The sequence below is a fragment of the Ciona robusta genome, chromosome 2 (genome assembly GCF_009617815.1).
Source record: "Ciona robusta chromosome 2, ASM961781v2".
NCBI classification, from domain to species: Eukaryota; Metazoa; Chordata; class Ascidiacea; order Phlebobranchia; family Cionidae; genus Ciona; species Ciona robusta.
The window spans coordinates 7,282,823-7,307,503 of NC_143236.1; the positions used below are offsets into that span (position 1 = coordinate 7,282,823).

General features: G+C 41.7%; 1 protein-coding gene, 1 long non-coding RNA gene and 1 pseudogene across 3 annotated transcripts in view; all 3 read right to left on the minus strand.

The window, feature by feature from the left end:
• Positions 1-11,894, minus strand: part of LOC149740720 (uncharacterized) — a 163,843-nt gene extending 151,949 nt beyond the window's left edge. The window contains exon 1 of the long non-coding RNA XR_016384502.1: positions 10,821-11,894. This is a non-coding gene — a long non-coding RNA (uncharacterized LOC149740720). The remainder of the gene's footprint in view (positions 1-10,820) is intronic.
• On the minus strand, positions 1,828-12,003 carry LOC149740732 (uncharacterized; annotated as a pseudogene). The gene is made up of 2 exons (XR_016384384.1): positions 11,894-12,003; positions 1,828-3,431 (listed from the first exon to the last, which is right to left on the minus strand). The product of XR_016384384.1 is annotated as an uncharacterized LOC149740732 (transcript).
• An 11,110-nt stretch (positions 12,004-23,113) lies between these two features.
• Positions 23,114-24,183, minus strand: LOC149740733 (choline/ethanolamine transporter FLVCR2-like). Its single transcript, XM_089873291.1, has one exon. It carries the CDS (start codon positions 24,154-24,156, stop codon positions 23,158-23,160), a length of 999 nt encoding a protein of 332 aa, XP_089729417.1. The 5' UTR covers positions 24,157-24,183; the 3' UTR covers positions 23,114-23,157.
• Positions 24,184-24,681: the final 498 nt, after the last annotated feature.

The following is a 24,681-nucleotide window of genomic DNA, read 5'->3' on the forward strand; positions in this document are numbered from 1 at the left end:
TGCAAAAGTCGAAAATGTGAGATTGGACCCCAACGCATGATACCGGTATCATGTGTTTATACCAAAACTCAAAAAAATTCGATTTTTTGCAAAAGTCGAAAATGTGAGATTGGACCCCAACGCATGATACCGGTATCATGTGTTTATACCAAAACTCAAAAAAATTTGATTTTTTGCAAAAGTCGAAAATGTGAGATTGGACCCCAACGCATGATACCGGTATCATGTGTTTGTACCAAAACTCAAAAAAATTTGATTTTTTGCAAAAGTCGAAAATGTGAGATTGGACCCCAACGCATGATACCGGTATCATGTGTTTGTACCAAAACTCAAAAAAATTTGATTTTTTGCAAAAGTCGAAAATGTGAGATTGGACCCCAACGCATGATACCGGTATCATGTGTTTGTACCAAAACTTAAAAAAATTCGATTTTTTGCAATAGTCGAAAATGTGAGATTGGACCCCAACGCATGATACCGGTATCATGTGTTTGTACCAAAACTCAAAAAAATCAGATTTTTTGCAATAGTCGAAAATGTGAGATTGGACCCCAACGCATGATACCGGTATCATGTGTTTATACCAAAACTCAAAAAAATCAGATTTTTTGCAATAGTCGAAAATGTGAGATTGGACCCCAACGCATGATACCGGTATCATGTGTTTGTACCAAAACTCAGAAAATTCGATTTTTTGCAAAAGTCGAAAATGTGAGATTGGACCCCAACGCATGATACCGGTATCATGTGTTTGTACCAAAACTCAAGAAAATTCGATTTTTTGCAAAAGTCGAAAATGTGAGATTGGACCCCAACGCATGATACCGGTATCATGTGTTTGTACCAAAACTCATAAAAATTCGATTTTTTGCAAAAGTCGAAAATGTGAGATTGGACCCCAACGCATGATACCGGTATCATGTGTTTATACCAAAACTCAAAAAAATTCGATTTTTTGCAAAAGTCGAAAATGTGAGATTGGACCCCAACGCATGATACCGGTATCATGTGTTTGTACCAAAACTCAAAAAATTCGATTTTTTGCAAAAGTCGAAAATGTGAGATTGGACCCCAACGCTATTACCGGTATCATGTGTTTGTACCAAAACTCAAAAAAATTTGATTTTTTGCAAAAGTCGAAAATGTGAGATTGGACCCCAAAACTCAAAAAATTTGATTTTTTGCAAAAGTCGAAAATGTGAGATTGGACCCCAACGTATGATACCGGTATCATGTGTTTGTACCAAAACTCAAAAAAATTCGATTTTTTGCAAAAGTCGAAAATGTGAGATTGGACCCCAACGCATGATACCGGTATCATGCGTTTATACCAAAACTCAAAAAATTCGATTTTTTGCAAAATTTGAAAATGTGAGATTGGACCCCAACACATGATACCGGTATCATGTGTTTATACCAAAACTCAAAAAAATCAGATTTTTTGCAAAAGTCGAAAATGTGAGATTGGACCCCAACGCATGATACCGGTATCATGTGTTTGTACCAAAACTCAAAAAATTCGATTTTTTGCAAAAGTCGAAAATGTGAGATTGGACCCCAACGCATGATACCGGTATCATGTGTTTGTACCAAAACTCATAAAAATTCGATTTTTTGCAAAAGTCGAAAATGTGAGATTGGACCCCAACGCATGAGATTGGACCCCAACGCATGATACCGGTATCATGTGTTTGTACCAAAACTCAAAAAATTCGATTTTTTGCAAAAGTCGAAAATGTGAGATTGGACCCCAACGCATGATACCGGTGTTGGGTCTGGTCCTATCGTACTCCTCTTCGTGCGTACTAGATGCGGTACCTCGTTTAATCACCGATCAATTGGAACCAGATCAACACTTAACTCGTTCATGAGCGATTCATAATCTAGCGTTTCATGCTGGAATTGAACTGGTGTCAGAGACGGAGTGACGTAATTGATTTTTGGGTCCACGTGTGAAAGCGTGTAGTTCTCAAAAAGATAAAAGGAATCGAGGATTTTGAACGACATCACCCTGCCTGGGTTGTATTTTTCGACGAACTTGACGGAGGCATAAACGAATCCGTCCCGGTAGAGTTGGCCTATACGCGGTTTTCCGGTCGCATCTCTGTAGCGAATAAGTGGGCGAGTGGCGAAGAGTTTGTGGTGCTTGAGTGACAGCATAATGGTCCCGTTAATTTTCTCACAGGTGATCTCGGTCATTAGATCACCCACCGTGATAGCGGCACGCCGACCGCCTAAGATTTCGCTCAGCACCTCTCCGGGATATTGCCTAGAGACGAGCGTGTATAAAGTGGATAGTAGTGATTGCACGGTACATTCTAGATAATGCACGTCCGATGTCATATTGCGGAGACTTTCAACCATGGTGTCCGAAACCTCATTTATCATGTTAGCTGTCGGATTTCCAAGATTCCGGCGCCGAGACGCGATCCTGCCGTCACTCGGTTTGCTACGCAGCCAGGCAGCCGCGGAGCAGTTTGTCGGGACTATGATTAGGCCCGCCGCGTCGCACAGGGCATCTTTAGAATAACAAGCCGTCGTTTGGGGAGGGCAAGTGGATTTGGAATGGATACTCATTCCCAATTCTCGGATTTCTAAGCGGTAAGGGCGGGGGGGAGTCGCTGAAATGAAGGGTAAGGGTGTGGTTGCCCATGGGTTTGGTTTTCGGACAATCAATGAGCTTGGGCACCTTCCAGATATAGGTACGTGTACCAACCGTACAGAACCCGTGATGGACGTCGCATTTGCTAAGGATTCCCATCGGGCTTCGCAGCCGCTTGCGATTAGGGTCGTAATACCCGACCGCGCGCGTTATTTGTGCATTGTATATGGATTTTGTGACACTGGTGGGCCATTGGTATTCTAACTTGACCCTATTCGTAGTCGAGTACTGATTTCCCGCTATTTTGGTTAGCGGGCCATAGTTGGGAGCATTCAGCGTGTGCTTCCATTCTTGACAAGATCCAGGGAACGGGGCGATGCCCGAAACGGTTTCGATAGAGTGGGTTTTGCTCCCGAAGAAGAAGTAGGTGGTGTGGAACGTTGAAACGAAGGTTTGGCAGGTGTACATGGTTAACAGGGTGAGGTCGGCGGACGGATTGTAAACTTCAGCGTGGCAGGTTTTGACAGTGGACGGAATCTGTTTGACGCAGGGCGAAGCTTCGGGGATGAAATACTCTCCTTTAAACAGAGAGTCATGGCAAAAAAAAAGAGGAACCGGGCCGGCTAGGTCCACCATGCAGACCAACGCCCAAATTGTGGGGAACATTGTTAGTCGTCCCTAAACCGAATCGGAAGTCTAACTACCCGACCTGTTCGTGTGCGTGGGTATAGGATTGGTTCTGTCTCGTCGTCTTGTTGGTGAGTCTCCTCCGTAAAGTCTGATGGGGCCGGCAAGTTCTCAAGCTCGGTCGTCGTGTCTGGACCCGGCTCTGTAGGGGCAGTGTTTTCGTTAAAAAATACGTCATCGGACGACAAATCAGCAGGAAATGAGGGCAGCCGAGCTGTCTTTATTCTATCGATAGAGACCGTGTTCGCTTGGCCGCGCATGGCAAGCGTGAAATATTTAGGACCTCGATCAAGTATTTTAAATGGCCCATCATAATGTGGGACATAGGACCCCTGTTCGCTCCGCATTTGACGGAAACGTGAGTGCAGGAAGAAAGGTCCGGATCAAGGTGACTTCTAATCGGTAATTGTACTCTCCTGGTTGGGAAGCGTAGCGAAACCATGAACGAGGACAACCGAGAAGCAAATTCTGATTTAGGCAGCCCGTGGGAGTCGCGTTCGTCGACCAGTTCCAGGGGCAAGCGTAGCGTGGAGCCATAAACGATCTCCGCCGGCGTGCACGCCAGGTCTGGTTTAAACGAGGATCGAAGACCCAACAACACAGGGCCAAGGTTAGTGTGCCACTCCCCGGGGTTGTCGTAAGCTCTCAGAGCGGCCTTTTAGTGTGCCACTCCCCGGGGTTGTCGTAAGCTCTCAGAGAGTGCGATGAAACCGCTCGATGTTGCCGTTGGCAGCGGGGTGATATGCCGTGGTGCTTATGTGCTTAGCCCCCAAAAAGAAACAGAGTTCGGCCCACACTTGTCCCGTGAATTGGGCGCCCCTATCGGTCGTAATGCGTAAGGGACAGCCAAACCTGGCCACCCAGTGTAGAAGGAATGAACTTGCTAGCGTACGGGCTGTGATATCTCGTATTGGGATGGCTTCCATCCATCGCGAAAACCGACATATGGCGGTGAGGAGGTAGGAACAACCATCCGAGCACGGCAGAGGACCTACTATGTCCACGTTTAAGTCGGTGAACCGCGACGTCGGTTCCCGGTACCTACCCAGAGGTGCGCGGTTGTGCACGTGTACTTTGCATCTCTGGCAAGCAATGCATGCAACGCACCAATCTCGAATGTCAGACCTCATATTATGCCAAAGGAATCTATCTCCAATGAGTTTTTGGGAGGTATTTACGCCTGGGTGGGACAAGGAATGCAGGGTGTCGAACACCTTGCGACGGAGCTCCGCGGGAATTATTGCCCGGAACGATCCGGTAGATACGTCACCAACGATGACGTCCTCACTGTCAGGGAGCGTGCGATTCACAACTTGTCGGTCGCTATACTTGGACATGTCGTTGAGAAATTCGGGGCTGCGCTGATGGCGGGAAATTTCCCGAAGTGTAATGGCGTCGTTGGGGAAGGAGAGCGAATTGACCTCGATGCGCGAGAGACAGTCGGCAACTGAATTGTGAAAACCGCTAAGATGATCAATCTGTTTGGTAAACTGGGAGATGTACGATAATTGTCGCGTCTGGCGGGAGGTGAGTGTATCCCGCTTTGCGTGGAAGGCCCGGACGATGGGTTTGTGATCTGTTACAATATTGAATTTACGACCTTCTAATATATATCGGAAATGCCGCAAGGCGTCATAGATGGCCAACAGTTCTAAATCGAAAACGCTATAGTTCTTTTGCGCAGAGGTTAATGCTTTTGAAAAGAAGGCTAGGGGTTTCCATTCGCCCCCTTCCAGCTGGTTAAGTACCGCGCCCATCGCGGTCAGACTACAGTCGGTCACCAAGGAAAATCTACCGTGCAGTTTAGGATGACATAACAGCGTTTCCGCGCTGAGCAGGGTTTTAATCTTTTGGAATGCGGACCGGGATTCAGGGCACCAACTAACGGGGACCCGATTTGATGGGTTCTTTTGTAGCTTAGCGTTAAGCAATCGTAGGGTTTCGGACGCGTGTGGTATGAACCGCCGATAAAAGTTCACCATCCCTAGGAACCGACGCAGTCCCGCGATGGTTTGGGGTAAGGGAAAAGCTCTTATGGCGGTCACGCGGTCTGGAATGGGACTCGTGCCGTTTTTGGTGACGCGATGACCGAGGAATTGTACCTCGGCGACGCCTAAAATACTCTTCTTGGTGTTTATGAGCAGCCCATATTCGGAAAGCCGTTGAAACAGAACCTCCAAATGTTTTACATGTTCTTCCGGTGAGCGGCTCGCCACCAAAAGATCGTCGACAAAGGCGAAACAAAAGTCTTCCAGTCCGCGCACTACCTGACAGATAAATCGAGAGAAGGACTGGGCTGCGTTGCAAAGACCGAAACTCATGCGTTTATACGCGAACGCGCCAAACGGGGTAGTTATGGTAGTTTTAGGAATCGAGGACCTGTCCATAGGAATTTGGTGGTAAGCTCGTTCCAGGTCTAACTTAGTGAATACTGTGCGGCCATGGAGGTGGTTCGCGCAATCGCGAAGGAATGGTATTGGATAGGAATCCGAAACGGTCATCTGATTTAACTTGCGATAGTCGCCGACACAGCGATACGAACCATCCGGCTTTTTCACCATGTGAAGCGGCGAACACCAGGAACTATCGCTCGGAACGACAATGCCTAAGTCTTGGAGCTTAGAAAACTCCTTTCTAGCTATTTCCATCATTTCAGGGGAAAGTGGTCGTGGCCGACAAGAAACCGGATGGCCCCGTGTGATAATTTGATGCGTGACGTTATGTTTAATCGGAACGTGACGTGAAAATGGAGAAGTCAGGTCAGGGAACTTGGACAGAATATCGTTAAACCGCTTGTCCCCCTTGCATACGGGTGGTTGTTCGCCGCGGAACTTTATGTGTCCCGGCGGTGGCTCAACCGTCGAGCCGCGGGATTTCTGGTCGTAACTGGTCTCGAGGGAATTGACTTGCGGAAACGTCCTCGCGTTCCCGCGCTGGTGAGGCCTGGAAGCGCGCGACCGCTGGAAACCAGAGTTATAATTCGAGATCAACCGTTTACCATACACATCCACTAAGAGCCGGTAGTGGCTGAGAAAATCGGCTCCCAGAATCGCATGTTTTATATCACAGATATGAAACGTCCAAACAAATGATCGGCCTGAAGCAATTAGTTGGTTAAGTTGAGCGCTTGAGGTTGTTCCTCAGTAGGTGTCGCTCGGAATGTGATGCTTCGATAGTCACGGCGTGCGAGTCTCCTGACGCAGTAGGTTGAACGCTATCCCTAGTCTCGTAGGGTCTAGTCCCAATTGTCCTTTTGGAATATCTAGCCTCGATTATAAAGGACGACTCGGCCAGTGTTAAATCTGTGTTGCAATGACTCGAACAGTATCTGATTATATCTTTATTGTTAATTCGTATGCGACGATATATATAAGTTGCAGCAGTTGGCATGACTACTTAATCAGTACCTTATTCCAATAGAATACATATATAAATAACACGGTTAATTTGTACAAGTGAATATACATGTAACTTAAACTGCGATATCTCAAAAGGGCGTTACTGCGCTAAACTTCTAATATAATAATAATAACAACGTATACATGATATGCGATACTGTAGCGATTCTGCTTCCTTTTCACACGTTACGAATGCAGTGATTATACATGCTTCCGGTTTCACACGTTACGAATGGGTCAGCCAAATAGGTCGGCTTGTGTGTGAACGAGGACAAGTATAATTAATAATGCGTCATAAATTAACTCTGATAGATAATTGGAAATATGAGACAAGAAATGTCTCCAGTCGACCCCTGGCCGATTGCGGAGCAACATCTTTATGTCGTACCTCCCCCCCAAAAAAAATGCGAGAAGGGGGTTATGGGAAACGTGCAACGCAGATACAACACGTTACGCCAACTGTCATCTGTTATCGTTACACAACACAATATCCAATCTCTATGCCTTAAGTGGGATTTGGATGGCTATGATATTAAATATCTGTGCTCAAAGCACACTCAACCGCTACACATTGGCTGACATCACACGAAACAATGTTTCGTACTTCGGCAATTGCGCATTAAGTTCATTGTACCTCATCTTGAAATTGTTTGTCGCTACTTGTGCCTTCACGACAGTTGCTGGTTGCAGCGTGCGGCAACCTTCGTTTTGGAGTATACAGGCTAGGCTCGATGAGGATTTGGTTGCTGCGTGCGGCAACTTTCGTTTTGATTGTAGGATACGCATGCCTTTGTGGTGTGATGTGGCCGTGTGTGCAGGGAATCGGTGCTTGACCAGATTAGTCGTTGAGTTGTCTTCGGGAGGTTTTCTGCGGACCGGCGATTAAAAATTGCAAGGGGGAGTACATCTATGGGCCCTTTCTCCAAAGCGTTGATGATAAAAACAAATGTTGGCGTTGCTTGTTGTATTTCTGGGTAAACTGACAACGGAGGAACATGCTTGTGTGGACGGCGATTGATTATACGGTATAGTGGAGTATCCTCTACGTTGGAAGTTGCTTCGCTGCTGGGGCGGATTCCGCCTCCAATAGAGACCGTTGTCTTGTGAATCTAGTTGGACCTTTAGTTGTGCCATTGAACGTGAGAGATTTGCTACATCGGCTCGAAGCTCTGTGTCGATGAATGAGGACGTTGACGAAGCGGTTGGCATGGAATCCTGCCGGCGAATTGATGCGAACGTTTGGTTATCTGCTATTCTGTCTGATTCTGCGCCGACCACAGTTAGGTCAAGGTCATCGAGACCCCCAAAATGCGTTTTAAATGATAAGTCAAAAAATGAGAAGAAATGTTGAAGGATATGTCGTTTGTGGATTGTGGCGATCTCCAAGGTTGGAAATTGACTGATGAGTTGACGAAGGAACGCTGACGGAAGTTGTTGAGGGTTTGGGGTCATCTGGGGCACAACTTTTAAGGCACAAGTTAGATCTTTAGTGTATGCTTTGATGAGGAGTTCGATAAACGTATCAAATGGCCTGTCGGTAGTGCGTGCTTCTTCTGAAAAAACGTACCATTCGTGTCGTGTTGGATTTCTCTGAGCTTGGCATAAAGCGCCCATGCAACGCCACGGATGGTTTTCTCCGATGAGGGCGAAGTGGTTACGTGCATCGAAAAGGTACTGTTTAATTGACACACCAGAGGTCCAAGGTGGAAATCCGGGGATGCTAGAGAGTGCTGGTGCAGGTAGTGGTGCTGGTGGCGGTGGCGGTGGAGTTGCTGCAGTTTTGATTGATTGGTCGGGCGTTGCAGGATCAGACGACGTGCTTGGTCCCGGCTTTTCTTGTTCGGCCGACGTTGTGTTGGCTTGTAATTGATCCTGTCTGTTACTGTCCATTTTGTAGCTACGTCCACTGCGTAATTTTGACGTGGGGCCAGTTGGTGGTTTGTTTGTCAGAGTTGTGTCCTGCACTGCGGTGGGCCACACGCTTTTTCGTTGTTTGTGCGAAATTTTGGAACGTGTAGTATCGGTTCGTTATGGATCGGTTCGTACCTAGTTTCAATCGGGGGTTCGCCTCACTCGGGGCACCAATGAAGCAATTAGTTGGTTAAGTTGAGCGCTTGAGGTTGTTCCTCAGTAGGTGTCGCTCGGAATGTGATGCTTCGATAGTCACGGCGTGCGAGTCTCCTGACGCAGTAGGTTGAACGCTATCCCTAGTCTCGTAGGGTCTAATCCCAATTGTCCTTTTGGAATATCTAGCCTCGATTATAAAGGACGACTCGGCCAGTGTTAAATCTGTGTTGCAATGACTCGAACAGTATCTGATTATATCTTTATTGTTAATTCGTATGCGACGATATATATAAGTTGCAGCAGTTGGCATGACTACTTAATCAGTACCTTATTCCAATAGAATACATATATAAATAACACGGTTAATTTGTACAAGTGAATATACATGTAACTTAAACTGCGATATCTCAAAAGGGCGTTACTGCGCTAAACTTCTAATATAATAATAATAACAACGTATACATGATATGCGATACTGTAGCGATTCTGCTTCCTTTTCACACGTTACGAATGCAGTGATTATACATGCTTCCGGTTTCACACGTTACGAATGGGTCAGCCAAATAGGTCGGCTTGTGTGTGAACGAGGACAAGTATAATTAATAATGCGTCATAAATTAACTCTGATAGATAATTGGAAATATGAGACAAGAAATGTCTCCAGGCCCATGTCTAGATTTAACGCGAGCTTAATTTGCCCAAAGACTCGAAACGTCTTACCAGAGACGCCCTGCAGTCTCAGAAACTGTTGTGGGTTAAAACGAGGAGCGTACCATAACGGGATGATGCTTACGGCGCTTCCAGAATCACATAAAAAAGGCAATCGAAGGCAATAGTCAAACACGGTGAAGGTTGGGGGCGATTGAGAGGAAGTCCGGTTAACACGCTTCACCGCACACGTGACGGACCAGGCCCGTTTTTTGCACGGTCCTGCCAGCTGCAAGGCTGCACGCAGCTGTACGCGTCCTGACCATATCGAGCATGATAAATACAAAGATCAGACGGAGGAAGGCGGCGATCAGCCGGATAACGGGGTCGAAACGACTGGTTCTGATTGAAACCCGGTTGCCAAGAATTGTACCGGGGAAACCGAGGGTTAAATCTGGGTCGAGACTGGAAGGGGGGCGCAAAATTCGGCTGGGCCAAACGAGATCGAGACCGAACATTACCGTTGCCTCGCTGAGGTGGCCCCGAGTGGTTTGAGTCGACTGGGGTATCCGCGGGCGACTCTCTATCCTGAAAAGCTGGATACTTCCACGATTGCACGGCGTCCGTCAGTCGCTCAATGCGCCGCTCAAAATTGTCATTAATGAGCGTCTGGCTGTTGATTGAGTTAGCTGATTCGGTGCTGTTGGATATGTGGGCGGACGGGTTCGCAAAAGAGTTGGGCGCTTGTAACATCATTATGTCGTCGGCTTTTGCAGCCAGCGTTTCCAGGTTCGACTGGGTGTATTCAAGACCAAGAGTGCGTCTTACGTCATCCGGTAGCCGCTCGACGAACAATTTTTTTAAGAGACTTTCGGCTACGACCCCATATTCCCCGTGGCTGCCCAACAGGGATCGCATCTCGCTGAGCAACTCGCTTGGCCGCCGGCCGTTTAAGCGTGTCTCGTGCAGTAGTTTGTTAAAGCGCTGTACCTCGTTGCATTCGTACAGTTGCAGCAGGGCAGTTTTGAGATTGGTATACGGAGCGTCCACGTCTCGGTTCATAATGAAATGACCGACCCTAGTGACTTGATCGGGGCCGAGGGCTGAAATAGCATGCGTGAATCGCACGTGCTCGCTAAAAACGCGATTGGCTTCAAAAATCGATTCAACAGTGCTTAACCAGAGACGTACTGAGGAAGGCCAAAATGCTGGTAGTTTGGGTTTTAGGTCAAGCCGTTGCTCTCTCTGTATCGGCTGATTTTCTGCGCCGCGTGTGGCCACATCTGCGTCAATCCCGCGTGGGTAAGTGAAATGCTCGCCGACTCCGGTGGGTTGCTCGCGCGCGTTATTACCCGAAAATTCGTGTGAGAAATTACCCCTAGGCGCGTACCCAAAAGGATCACCCTGAGCACCGTTACCACTGGCGTAAAGTTACGGGGTTGCAGGGTTGCCTGGCAACCCTTTGATTTTCTCCATACTAATAATGCGTAAGGAATTACGTTCGACCAAACGAAGACGCCATTATTACTGCGAACAAACTTCGTTTACGTTCGTTAAAATATGCCAATACCGATGCGTCATTCACGACACAAATGCATTCAACTGGTATTTAAACTCCTGTTTGCTAAATAATTCACGTGTGAATCGCTATTGTGACGTCAGTAATCAACGTGTGAATCGCTATTATGTCGTAATCAATTGCCAGGTTCAAACAACCGCTATTATGATGCAATGAATCCACGTGTGAATCCCTACTATTTCGTAATAAATATGCTGCTTGCCTGAGGAAAACATTGCATATAAATATAAAGCAGTGTTGGAAACGTTTTAGGCATTTTATTTCCGCGATATTTCGTTCTGGAAACCTACTATTTCCAACGGACGGGTCTTCGTTTGTAAGACAACCACACACTCGTGCGGGCTTGACGAAAGGCGCATGCGACATAGCTACTGTGACGTCACTCGCCAGGCAATCGGATTCGACCGTTTCTCATTACACGGACTCGCCGAACGCGCGTAATTTTAATTTGTCTCATCCCTACGTAATTCTGAATACGTTTACGTTTGTATGAGCTTTTACAAAGCACATATACAAACACACAAGGGTTGCAAACCGTTTTTTTTTCGCGCCTACCGGCGCGAAGACTTCCTTTTTTCTGGTTTTTGCAACCCTAACGTTTAGTAAAACTTTACGCCTATGACCGTTACCACTTATAAACGGATTCGAGCTACTAGAGGGTGAGCTACTAGAAGGTGACGAAGAAAAACCACTGGGGGTTGCCGGGAACATTGAACGTTCTTCAGGTGGCGGCAACAGGGGCGACGGCAAAAATGTGGGTATGTCGCCCATAAGGGGCGTGGAATGCTTAGCCGCCTTAGATTTTGGGCGTTTCAGAAACGAAAGAAACTGGGCCATGATACTTAGAGCCCCGAGACGAATTTAAATTTACGATATTTTTAACATGCAAAAAGTTTATATATGTTGCCGCACCGTAGAATTGTCTTCGGTAGGTCTTCTGTCTTCGTTTTTCGGTCGTCGGAAGGTCGTGTTCAGTCGGGGTCACCACCTTGTTGGGTCTGGTCCTATCGTACTCCTCTTCGTGCGTACTAGATGCGGTACCTCGTTTAATCACCGATCAATTGGAACCAGATCAACACTTAATAACTCCTTTATTAGTAACTTGACAGTGACGTAACGATACGATAACGATAGCAGAATTTATGGCTCAAGGCGTCCCGAAACATGGCGCACCCATCTTTTATACAGACGAGAGTTGTGAGAAGAAGGGAACACGTCAGCCTCCAGGCTTACCGCCAGTCACACATAACGCAAATACAGATACAATGTCTGGGTATTGAGCATAGTTCACCATTGGGCATAGTCCACACACAATGCCAGCAGCCACGCATCTTAATTAGGAAACGGCTAGGAAATTGTGACAGTTTCCGTTGTCAGGCAATATCGGTACGTGGACTCACACAATATCATTAAACCAGTAAACATACAACATCGTTAAACATGGAATTACAACGATAACATTATTATCGCCCGCTTTCACACGTCGATCACTACACCGGTATCATGTGTTTATACCAAAACTCAAAAAAATTCGATTTTTTGCAAAAGTCGAAAATGTGAGATTGGACCCCAACGCATGATACCGGTATCATGTGTTTGTACCAAAACTCAAAAAATTCGATTTTTTGCAAAAGTCGAAAATGTGAGATTGGACCCCAACGCATGATACCGGTATCATGTGTTTGTACCAAAACTCAAAAAAATCGATTTTTTGCAAAAGTCGAAAATGTGAGATTGGACCCCAACGCATGATACCGGTATCATGTGTTTATACCAAAATGGATTGGACCCCAACGCATGATACCGGTATCATGTGTTTGTACCAAAACTCAAAAAATTCGATTTTTTGCAAAAGTCGAAAATGTGAGATTGGACCCCAACGCATGATACCGGTATCATGTGTTTGTACCAAAACTCAAAAAAATCGATTTTTTGCAAAAGTCGAAAATGTGAGATTGGACCCCAACGCATGATACCCGTATCATGTGTTTGTACCAAAACTCAAAAAAATTCCATTTTTTGCAAAAGTCGAAAATGTGAGATTGGACCCCAACGCATGATACCGGTATCATGTGTTTATACCAAAACTCAAAAAATTCGATTTTTTGCAAAAGTCGAAAATGTGAGATTGGACCCCAACGCATGATACCGGTATCATGTGTTTGTACCAAAACTCAAAAAAATCAGATTTTTTGCAAAAGTCGAAAATGTGAGATTGGACCCCAACGCATGATACCGGTCATGTGTTTATACAAAAACTCAAAAAAATTCGATTTTTTGCAAAAGTCGAAAATGTGAGATTGGACCCCAACGCATGATACCGGTATCATGTGTTTGTACCAAAACTCAAAAAAATCAGATTTTTTGCAAAAGTCGAAAATGTGAGATTGGACCCCAACGCATGATACCGGTATCATGTGTTTGTACCAAAACTCAAAAAAATCAGATTTTTTGCAAAAGTCGAAAATGTGAGATTGGACCCCAACGCATGATACCGGTATCATCTGTTTGTACCAAAACTCAAAAAAATTCGATTTTTTGCAAAAGTCGAAAATGTGAGATTGGACCCCAACGCATTATACCGGTATCATGTGTTTATACCAAAACTCAAAAAAATTCGATTTTTTGCAAAAGTCGAAAATGTGAGATTGGACCCCAACGCATGATACCGGTATCATGTGTTTGTGCCAAAACTCAAAAAATTCGATTTTTTGCAAAAGTCGAAAATGTGAGATTGGACCCCAACGCATTATACCGGTATCATGTGTTTGTACCAAAACTCAAAAAAATCAGATTTTTTGCAAAAGTCGAAAATGTGAGATTGGACCCCAACGCATGATACCGGTATCATGTGTTTGTACCAAAACTCAAAAAAATTCGATTTTTTGCAAAAGTCGAAAATGTGAGATTGGACCCCAACGCATGATACCGGTATCATGTGTTTGTACCAAAACTCAAAAAATTCGATTTTTTGCAAAAGTCGAAAATGTGAGATTGGACCCCAACGCATGATACCGGTATCATGTGTTTGTACCAAAACTCAAAAAAATCGATTTTTTGCAAAAGTCGAAAATGTGAGATTGGACCCCAACGCATGATACCGGTATCATGTGTTTATACCAAAATGGATTGGACCCCAACGCATGATACCGGTATCATGTGTTTGTACCAAAACTCAAAAAATTCGATTTTTTGCAAAAGTCGAAAATGTGAGATTGGACCCCAACGCATGATACCGGTATCATGTGTTTGTACCAAAACTCAAAAAAATCGATTTTTTGCAAAAGTCGAAAATGTGAGATTGGACCCCAACGCATGATACCCGTATCATGTGTTTGTACCAAAACTCAAAAAAATTCGATTTTTTGCAAAAGTCGAAAATGTGAGATTGGACCCCAACGCATTATACCGGTATCATGTGTTTATACCAAAACTCAAAAAAATTCGATTTTTTGCAAAAGTCGAAAATGTGAGATTGGACCCCAACGCATGATACCGGTATCATGTGTTTGTACCAAAACTCAAAAAATTCGATTTTTTGCAAAAGTCGAAAATGTGAGATTGGACCCCAACGCATTATACCGGTATCATGTGTTTGTACCAAAACTCAAAAAAATCAGATTTTTTGCAAAAGTCGAAAATGTGAGATTGGACCCCAACGCATGATACCGGTATCATGTGTTTGTACCAAAACTCAAAAAAATTCGATTTTTTGCAAAAGTCGAAAATGTGAGATTGGACCCCAACGCATGATACCGGTATCATGTGTTTGTACCAAAACTTAAAAAATTCGATTTTTTGCAAAAGTCGAAAATGTGAGATTGGACCCCAACGCATGATACCGGTATCATGTGTTTGTACCAAAACTCAAAAAAATCGATTTTTTGCAAAAGTCGAAAATGTGAGATTGGACCCCAACGCATGATACCGGTATCATGTGTTTATACCAAAATGGATTGGACCCCAACGCATGATACCGGTATCATGTGTTTGTACCAAAACTCAAAAAATTCGATTTTTTGCAAAAGTCGAAAATGTGAGATTGGACCCCAACGCATGATACCGGTATCATGTGTTTGTACCAAAACTCAAAAAAATCGATTTTTTGCAAAAGTCGAAAATGTGAGATTGGACCCCAACGCATGATACCCGTATCATGTGTTTGTACCAAAACTCAAAAAAATTCGATTTTTTACAAAAGTCGAAAATGTGAGATTGGACCCCAACGCATGATACCGGTATCATGTGTTTATACCAAAACTCAAAAAATTCGATTTTTTGCAAAAGTCGAAAATGTGAGATTGGACCCCAACGCATGATACCGGTATCATGTGTTTGTACCAAAACTCAAAAAAATCAGATTTTTTGCAAAAGTCGAAAATGTGAGATTGGACCCCAACGCATGATACCGGTCATGTGTTTATACAAAAACTCAAAAAAATTCGATTTTTTGCAAAAGTCGAAAATGTGAGATTGGACCCCAACGCATGATACCGGTATCATGTGTTTATACCAAAACTCAAAAAAATTCGATTTTTTGCAAAATTCGAAAATGTGAGATTGGACCCCAACGCATGATACCGGTATCATGTGTTTGTACAAAAACTCAAAAAATTCGATTTTTTGCAAAAGTCGAAAATGTGAGATTGGACCCCAACGCATTATACCGGTATCATGTGTTTGTACCAAAACTCAAAAAAATCAGATTTTTTGCAAAAGTCGAAAATGTGAGATTGGACCCCAACGCATGATACCGGTATCATGTGTTTGTACCAAAACTCAAAAAATTCGATTTTTTGCAAAAGTCGAAAATGTGAGATTGGACCCCAACGCATGATACCGGTATCATTTTCGACGAAAAGTCGAAAATGTGAGATTGGACCCCAACGCATGATACCGGTATCATGTGTTTATACCAAAACTCAAAAAATTCGATTTTTTGCAAAAGTCGAAAATGTGAGATTGGACCCCAACGCATGATACCGGTATCATGTGTTTATACCAAAACTCAAAAAATTCGATTTTTTGCAAAAGTCGAAAATGTGAGATTGGACCCCAACGCATGATACCGGTATCATGTGTTTATACCAAAACTCAAAAAATTCGATTTTTTGCAAAAGTCGAAAATGTGAGATTGGACCCCAACGCATGATACCGGTATCATGTGTTTGTACCAAAACTCAAAAAATTCGATTTTTTGCAAAAGTCGAAAATGTGAGATTGGACCCCAACGCATGATACCGGTATCATGTGTTTGTACCAAAACTCAAAAAAATTCGATTTTTTGCAAAAGTCGAAAATGTGAGATTGGACCCCAACGCATGATACCGGTATCATGTGTTTATACCAAAACTCAAAAAATTCGATTTTTTGCAAAAGTCGAAAATGTGAGATTGGACCCCAACGCATGATACCGGTATCATGTGTTTATACCAAAACTCAAAAAATTCGATTTTTTGCAAAAGTCGAAAATGTGAGATTGGACCCCAACGCATGATACCGGTATCATGTGTTTATACCAAAACTCAAAAAAATTCGATTTTTTGCAAAAGTCGAAAATGTGAGATTGAACCCCAACGCATGATACCGGTATCATGTGTTGGGGTCCAATCTCACATTTTCGACTTTTGCAAAAAATCGAATTTTTTGAGTTTTGGTTTAAAAAAAAAAAAAAAACTCAAAAAATTCGATTTTTTGCAAAAGTCGAAAATGTGAGATTGGACCCCAACGCATGATACCGGTATCATGTGTTTATACCAAAACTCAAAAAAATTCGATTTTTTGCAAAAGTCGAAAATGTGAGATTGAACCCCAACGCATGATACCGGTATCATGTGTTTATACCAAAACTCAAAAAATCGATTTTTTGCAAAAGTCGAAAATGTGAGATTGGACCCCAACGCATGATACCGGTATCATGTGTTTATACCAAAACTCAAAAAAATCAGATTTTTTGCAAAAGTCGAAAATGTGAGATTGGACCCCAACGCATGATACCGGTATCATGTGTTTATACCAAAACTCAAAAAAATTCGATTTTTTGCAAAAGTCGAAAATGTGAGATTGGACCCCAACGCATGATACCGGTATCATGTGTTTGTACCAAAACTCAAAAAAATCAGATTTTTTGCAAAAGTCGAAAATGTGAGATTGGACCCCAACGCATGATACCGGTATCATGTGTTTGTACCAAAACTCAAAAAAATTCGATTTTTTGCAAAAGTCGAAAATGTGAGATTGGACCCCAACGCATGATACCGGTATCATGTGTTTGTACCAAAACTCAAAAAAATTCGATTTTTTGCAAAAGTCGAAAATGTGAGATTGGACCCCAACGCATGATACCGGTATCATGTGTTTGTACCAAAACTCAAAAAAGTCGATTTTTTGCAAAAGTCGAAAATGTGAGATTGGACCCCAACGCATGATACCGGTATCATGTGTTTGTACCAAAACTCAAAAAATTCGATTTTTTGCAAAAGTCGAAAATGTGAGATTGGACCCCAACGCATGATATCATGTGTTTGTACCAAAACTCAAAAAATTCGATTTTTTGCAAAAGTCGAAAATGTGAGATTGGACCCCAACACATGATACCGGTATCATGTGTTTGTACCAAAACTCAAAAAAATTCGATTTTTTGCAAAAGTCGAAAATGTGAGATTGGACCCCAACGCATGATACCGGTATCATTTTCGACGAAAAGTCGAAAATGTGAGATTGGACCCCAACGCATGATACCGGTATCATGTGTTTATACCAAAACTCAAAAAATTCGATTTTTTGCAAAAGTCGAAAATGTGAGATTGGACCCCAACGCATGATACCGGTATCATGTGTTTGTACCAAAACTCAAAAAAATCAGATTTTTTGCAAAAGTCGAAAATGTGAGATTGGACCCCAACGCATGATACCGGTCATGTGTTTATACAAAAACTCAAAAAAATTCGATTTTTTGCAAAAGTCGAAAATATGAGATTGGACCCCAACGCATGATACCGGTATCATGTGTTTGTACCAAAACTCAAAAAATTCGATTTTTTGCAAAAGTCGAAAATGTGAGATTGGACCCCAACGCATGATACCGGTATCATGTGTTTATACCAAAACTCAAAAAAATTCGATTTTTTGCAAAAGTCGAAAATGTGAGATTGAACCCCAACGCATGATACCGGTATCATGTGTTGGGGTCCAATCTCACATTTTCGACTTTTGCAAAAAATCGAATTTTTTGAGTTTTGGTTTAAAAAAAAAAAAAAAACTCAAAAAATTCGATTTTTTGCAAAAGTCGAAAATGTGAGATTGGACCCCAACGCATGATACCGGTATCATGTGTTTATACCAAAACTCAAAAAAATTCGATTTTTTGCAAAAGTCGAAAATGTGAGATTGAACCCCAACGCATGATACCGGTATCATGTGTTTATACCAAAACTCAAAAAATCGATTTTTTGCAAAAGTCGAAAATGTGAGATTGGACCCCAACGCATGATACCGGTATCATGTGTTTATACCAAAACTCAAAAAAATCAGATTTTTTGCAAAAGTCGAAAATGTGAGATTGGACCCCAACGCATGATACCGGTATCATGTGTTTATACCAAAACTCAAAAAAATTCGATTTTTTGCAAAAGTCGAAAATGTGAGATTGGACCCCAACGCATGATACCGGTATCATGTGTTTGTACCAAAACTCAAAAAAATCAGATTTTTTGCAAAAGTCGAAAATGTGAGATTGGACCCCAACGCATGATACCGGTATCATGTGTTTGTACCAAAACTCAAAAAAATTCGATTTTTTGCAAAAGTCGAAAATGTGAGATTGGACTCCAACGCATGATACCGGTATCATGTGTTTGTACCAAAACTCAAAAAAATTCGATTTTTTGCAAAAGTCGAAAATGTGAGATTGGACCCCAACGCATGATACCGGTATCATGTGTTTGTAACAAAACTCAAAAAAGTCGATTTTTTGCAAAAGTCGAAAATGTGAGATTGGACCCCAACGCATGATACCGGTATCATGTGTTTGTACCAAAACTCAAAAAATTCGATTTTTTGCAAAAGTCGAAAATGTGAGATTGGACCCCAACGCATGATATCATGTGTTTGTACCAAAACTCAAAAAATTCGATTTTTTGCAAAAGTCGAAAATGTGAGATTGGACCCCAACACATGATACCGGTATCATGTGTTTGTACCAAAACTCAAAAAAATTCGATTTTTTGCAAAAGTCGAAAATGTGACATTGGACCCCAACGCATGATACCGGTATCATTTTCGACGAAAAGTCGAAAATGTGAGATTGGACCCCAACGCATGATACCGGTATCATGTGTTTATACCAAAACTCAAAAAATTCGATTTTTTGCAAAAGTCGAAAATGTGAGATTGGACCCCAACGCATGATACCGGTATCATGTGTTTGTACCAAAACTCAAAAAATTCGATTTTTTGCAAAAGTCGAAAATGTGAGATTGGACCCCAACGCATGATACCGGTATCATGTGTTTGTACCAAAACTCAAAAAAATTCGATTTTTTGCAAAAGTCGAAAATGTGAGATTGGACCCCAACGCATGATACGTGTATCATGTGTTTATACCAAAACTCAAAAAAATCGATTTTTTGCAAAAGTCGAAAATGTGAGATTGGACCCCAACGCATGATACCGGTATCATGTGTTTATACCAAAACTCAAAAAATTCGATTTTTTGCAAAAGTCGAAAATGTGAGATTGGACCCCAACGCATGATACCGGTATCATGTGTTTGTACCAAAACTCAAAAAAATTCGATTTTTTGCAAAAGTCGAAAATGTGAGATTGGACCCCAACGCTTGATACCGGTATCATGTGTTTGTACCAAAACTCAAAAAAATTCGATTTTTTGCAAAAGTCGAAAATGTGAGATTGGACCCCAACGCATGATACCGGTATCAGGTGTTTGTACCAAAACTCAAAAAAATCAGATTTTTTGCAAAAGTCGAAAATGTGAGATTGGACCCCAACGCATGATACCGGTATCATGTGTTTATACCAAAACTCAAAAAAATTCGATTTTTTGCAAAAGTCGAAAATGTGAGATTGGACCCCAACGCATGATACCGGTATCATGTGTTTGTACCAAAACTCAAAAAAATCAGATTTTTTGCAAAAGTCGAAAATGTGAGATTGGACCCCAACGCATGATACCGTTATCATGTGTTTATACCAAAACTCAAAAAAATTCGATTTTTTGCAAAAGTCGAAAATGTGAGATTGGACCCCAACGCATGATACCGGTATCATGTGTTTGTACCAAAACTCAAAAAATTCGATTTTTTGCAAAAGTCGAAAATGTGAGATTGGACCCCAACGCATGATACCGGTATCATGTGTTTGTACCAAAACTCAAAAAAATCAGATTTTTTGCAAAAGTCGAAAATGTGAGATTGGACCCCAACGCATGATACCGGTATCATGTGTTTATACCAAAACTCAAAAAAATTCGATTTTTTGCAAAAGTCGAAAATGTGAGATTGGACCCCAACGCATGATACCGGTATCATGTGTTTGTACCAAAACTCAAAAAAATCGATTTTTTGCAAAAGTCGAAAATGTGAGATTTGAGTTTTGGTATCATGTGTTTGTACCAAAACTCAAAAAAATCAGATTTTTTGCAAAAGTCGAAAATGTGAGATTGGACCCCAACGCATGATACCGGTATCATTTTCGACGAAAAGTCGAAAATGTGAGATTGGACCCCAACGCATGATACCGGTATCATGTGTTTATATCAAAACTCAAAAAATTCGATTTTTTGCAAAAGTCGAAAATGTGAGATTGGACCCCAACGCATGATACCGGTATCATGTGTTTGTACCAAAACTCAAAAAATTCGATTTTTTGCAAAAGTCGAAAATGTGAGATTGGACCCCAACGCATGATACCGGTATCATGTGTTTGTACCAAAACTCAAAAAAATTCGATTTTTTGCAAAAGTCGAAAATGTGAGATTGGACCCCAACGCATGATACGTGTATCATGTGTTTATACCAAAACTCAAAAAAATCGATTTTTTGCAAAAGTCGAAAATGTGAGATTGGACCCCAACGCATGATACCGGTATCATGTGTTTATACCAAAACTCAAAAAATTCGATTTTTTGCAAAAGTCGAAAATGTGAGATTGGACCCCAACGCATGATACCGGTATCATGTGTTTATACCAAAACTCAAAAAATTCGATTTTTTGCAAAAGTCGAAAATGTGAGATTGGACCCCAACGCATGATACCGGTATCATGTGTTTATACGAAAACTCAAAAAAATTTGATGTTTTGCAAAAGTCGAAAATGTGAGATTGGACCCCAACTCATGATACCGGTATTATGTGTTTATACCAAAACTCAAAAAAATTCGATTTTTTGCAAAAGTCGAAAATGTGAGATTGGACCCCAACGCATGATACGTGTATCAATGTGTTTATACCAAAACTCAAAAAAATCGATTTTTTGCAAAAGTCGAAAATGTGAGATTGGACCCCAACGCATGATACCGGTATCATGTGTTTATACCAAAACTCAAAAAATTCGATTTTTTGCAAAAGTCGAAAATGTGAGATTGGACCCCAACGCATGATACCGGTATCATGTGTTTGTACCAAAACTCAAAAAAATTCGATTTTTTGCAAAAGTCGAAAATGTGAGACTGGACCCCAACGCATGATACCGGTATCATGTGTTTGTACCAAAACTCAAAAAAATTCAGATTTTTTGCAAAAGTCGAAAATGTGAGATTCGACCCCAACGCATGATACCGGTATCATGTGTTTATACCAAAACTCAAAAAAATTCGATTTTTTGCAAAAGTCGAAAATGTGAGATTGGAATCCAACGCATGATACCGGTATCATGTGTTTATACCAAAACTCAAAAAAATCAGATTTTTTGCAAAAGTCGAAAATGTGAGATTCGACCAAAACGCATGATACCGGTATCATGTGTTTATACCAAAACTAAAAAAAAAACGATTTTTTGCAAAAGTCGAAAATACACATGATACCGGTATCATGTGTTTATACCAAAACTCAAAAAAATCAGATTTTTTGCAAAAGTCGAAAATGTGAGATTCGACCCCAACGCATGATACCGGTATCATGTGTTTATACCAAAACTCAAAAAAATTCGATTTTTTGCAAAAGTCGAAAATGTGAGATTGGACCCCAACGCATGATACCGGTATCATGTGTTTATACCAAAACTCAAAAAAATCAGATTTTTTGCAAAAGTCGAAAATGTGAGATTGGACTCCAGCGAATGATACCGGTATCATGTGTTTATACCAAAACTCAAAAAAATTCGATTTTTTGCAAAAGTCGAAAATGTGAGATTGGACTCCAACGCATGATACCGGTATCATGTGTTTATACCAAAACTCAAAAAAATCGGATTTTTTGCAAAAGTCGAAAATGTGAGATTGGACACCAACGCATGATACCGGTATCATGTGTTTATACCAAAACTCAAAAAAATTCGATTTTTTGCAAAAGTCGAAAATGTGAGATTGGACCCCAACGCATGATACCGGTATCATGTGTTTGTACCAAAACTAAAAAAAGTCAGATTTTTTGCAAAATTCGAAAATGTGAGATTGGACCCCAACGCAAAAATGTGAGATTGGACCTCCAATGATACCGGTATCATGTGTTTATACCAAAACTCAAAAAATTCGTATCATGTGTTTATACCAAAACTCAAAAAAATTCGATTTTTTGCAAAAGTCGAAAATGTGAGATTGGACCCCAACGCATGATACCGGAATCATGTGTTTATACCAAAAGTCAAAAAAATGCGATTTTTTGCAAAAGTCGAAAATGTGAGATTGGACCCCAACGCATGATACCGGTATCATGTGTTTATACCAAAACTCAAAAAAATTCGATTTTTTGCAAAAGTCGAAAATGTGAGATTGGACCCCAACGCATGATACCGGAATCATGTGTTTATACCAAAACTCAAAAAAAATGCGATTTTTTGCAAAAGTCGAAAATGTGGGATTGGACCCCAACGCATGATACCGGAATCATGTGTTTATACCAAAACTCATGTGTTTATACCAAAACTCAAAAAAATTCGATTTTTTGCAAAAGTCGAAAATGTGAGATTGGAACCCAACGCATGATACCGGTATCATGTGTTTATACCGATGATGATGGGCCCAATAAAATGATGATGGGCCCAGTAAAACAACCAGCGAAGGCTCCAACTACCCAACTACACATTACCACCAGTCCCGACGTTTTATTTAAACCTTTTCTTCCAGGAAAACGTTTGTGTAAGATGGATGACAGCAGCACTGTGTATATATTGTTTATAGGGTATATGACCGAGTATACAAATAAAACGACAAGGAAACTACCATGCCTAAAGAACCCCCTGAAACTTTTTAACACAGTCCACATACTTTCTGTTTTATCATCAAGATACGTCTTTGATCGCGAACTAGTTGGAGGACTTGGTGGGCAGTCATCAACCGTAAAATAACTTGCAACCAAAAGTAAAATTGAAATAAAAGATACAATCCCGAACATGATCATGAGGTGTAGACGAATGGTTGGTATGGATTGATCCACTGCCACGATGTGTGGAGTTATTACTGACCCCACGCCAATGCCGACTCCCCTTGCCACCATTTGAAGTGCGATCGCGACCGCCACTTCGTTGGCTGGGAACCATACAGCGGGTAGCAGCGGTACAACAGAGAAGTTAAACACGAACGACATCCCGAGGAAGAGCTCGCCAAGTACGACGACAGGATAACCATGTTGTTGTACCATAACACCAAGGAACATCAACACACAACCTACTACCATACTTAACACCATCAAGAGGGTGAGTTTTCTGAAACCGAGCTTGGTCGCAACTGCGGCCAAAGGAATGGACAGGATAATATAAGTTGAATCAGCTGCCAGAAAAATCCAGTCCACTTCATACGGTTCAACGCGTAACAACTTTACCAGAACATTGTTAATGTGACCAAAACACATTAAATTGATCGAAGACACTAGCTGGAATATTGCAGCTATTGCTAGAACCAACCATCGCTTTCTATAAACTTTTAGTTTTATCTTATTTTTGTTGTCATCTTCGTCCCTTACTAATTTCCCACCAAAAGTGTCACCGGCGTTAAAACTCATAGGACGTTCCCTTCTCACGATCTTAAAACTCATCTGCAGTAATTCATAAATATAGAGCAACGCGTAAACATATAAACACGAATTCTTCTTGCACGTAAGCTACGGGAGTTTTCTAAGAAACCGCAATAACACAACAAAATCTTTCAAACTAAACCTAAATAACGCGGCATATATATTGCCTATACGTTAGAGTATACTGTACTAACATAAACACCGATATACTAGTTATTACAAACAAACGGCTAACCAATTTATAAACAAAACAATTTTTATTTTGACATCGATGGCATATTCAGATCGGTTTCATCAGGGTATTGGCGCCGTGGTAATAAATTACACTCATTCAAGCAAATTTGTTAAGTATAGCGGGTTGGGGGAAGATGGGACATCTTTAGAAGTTAATATTCAAATATCCAGATCGCGTTTTAAATAATTAACAACGGTCTATGGGAGGATACGATTTTATAATTCTTTGAATATTCTTTGTTTACTACCAAATATGACCAGTAAATGGAATAAAAAGGT

Excerpts from the sequence above, each read along its gene's own strand:
- LOC149740733 (XM_089873291.1), bottom strand. The coding sequence starts at position 24,156 with ATGAGTTTTAACGCCGGTGACACTTTTGGTGGGAAATTAGTAAGGGAC.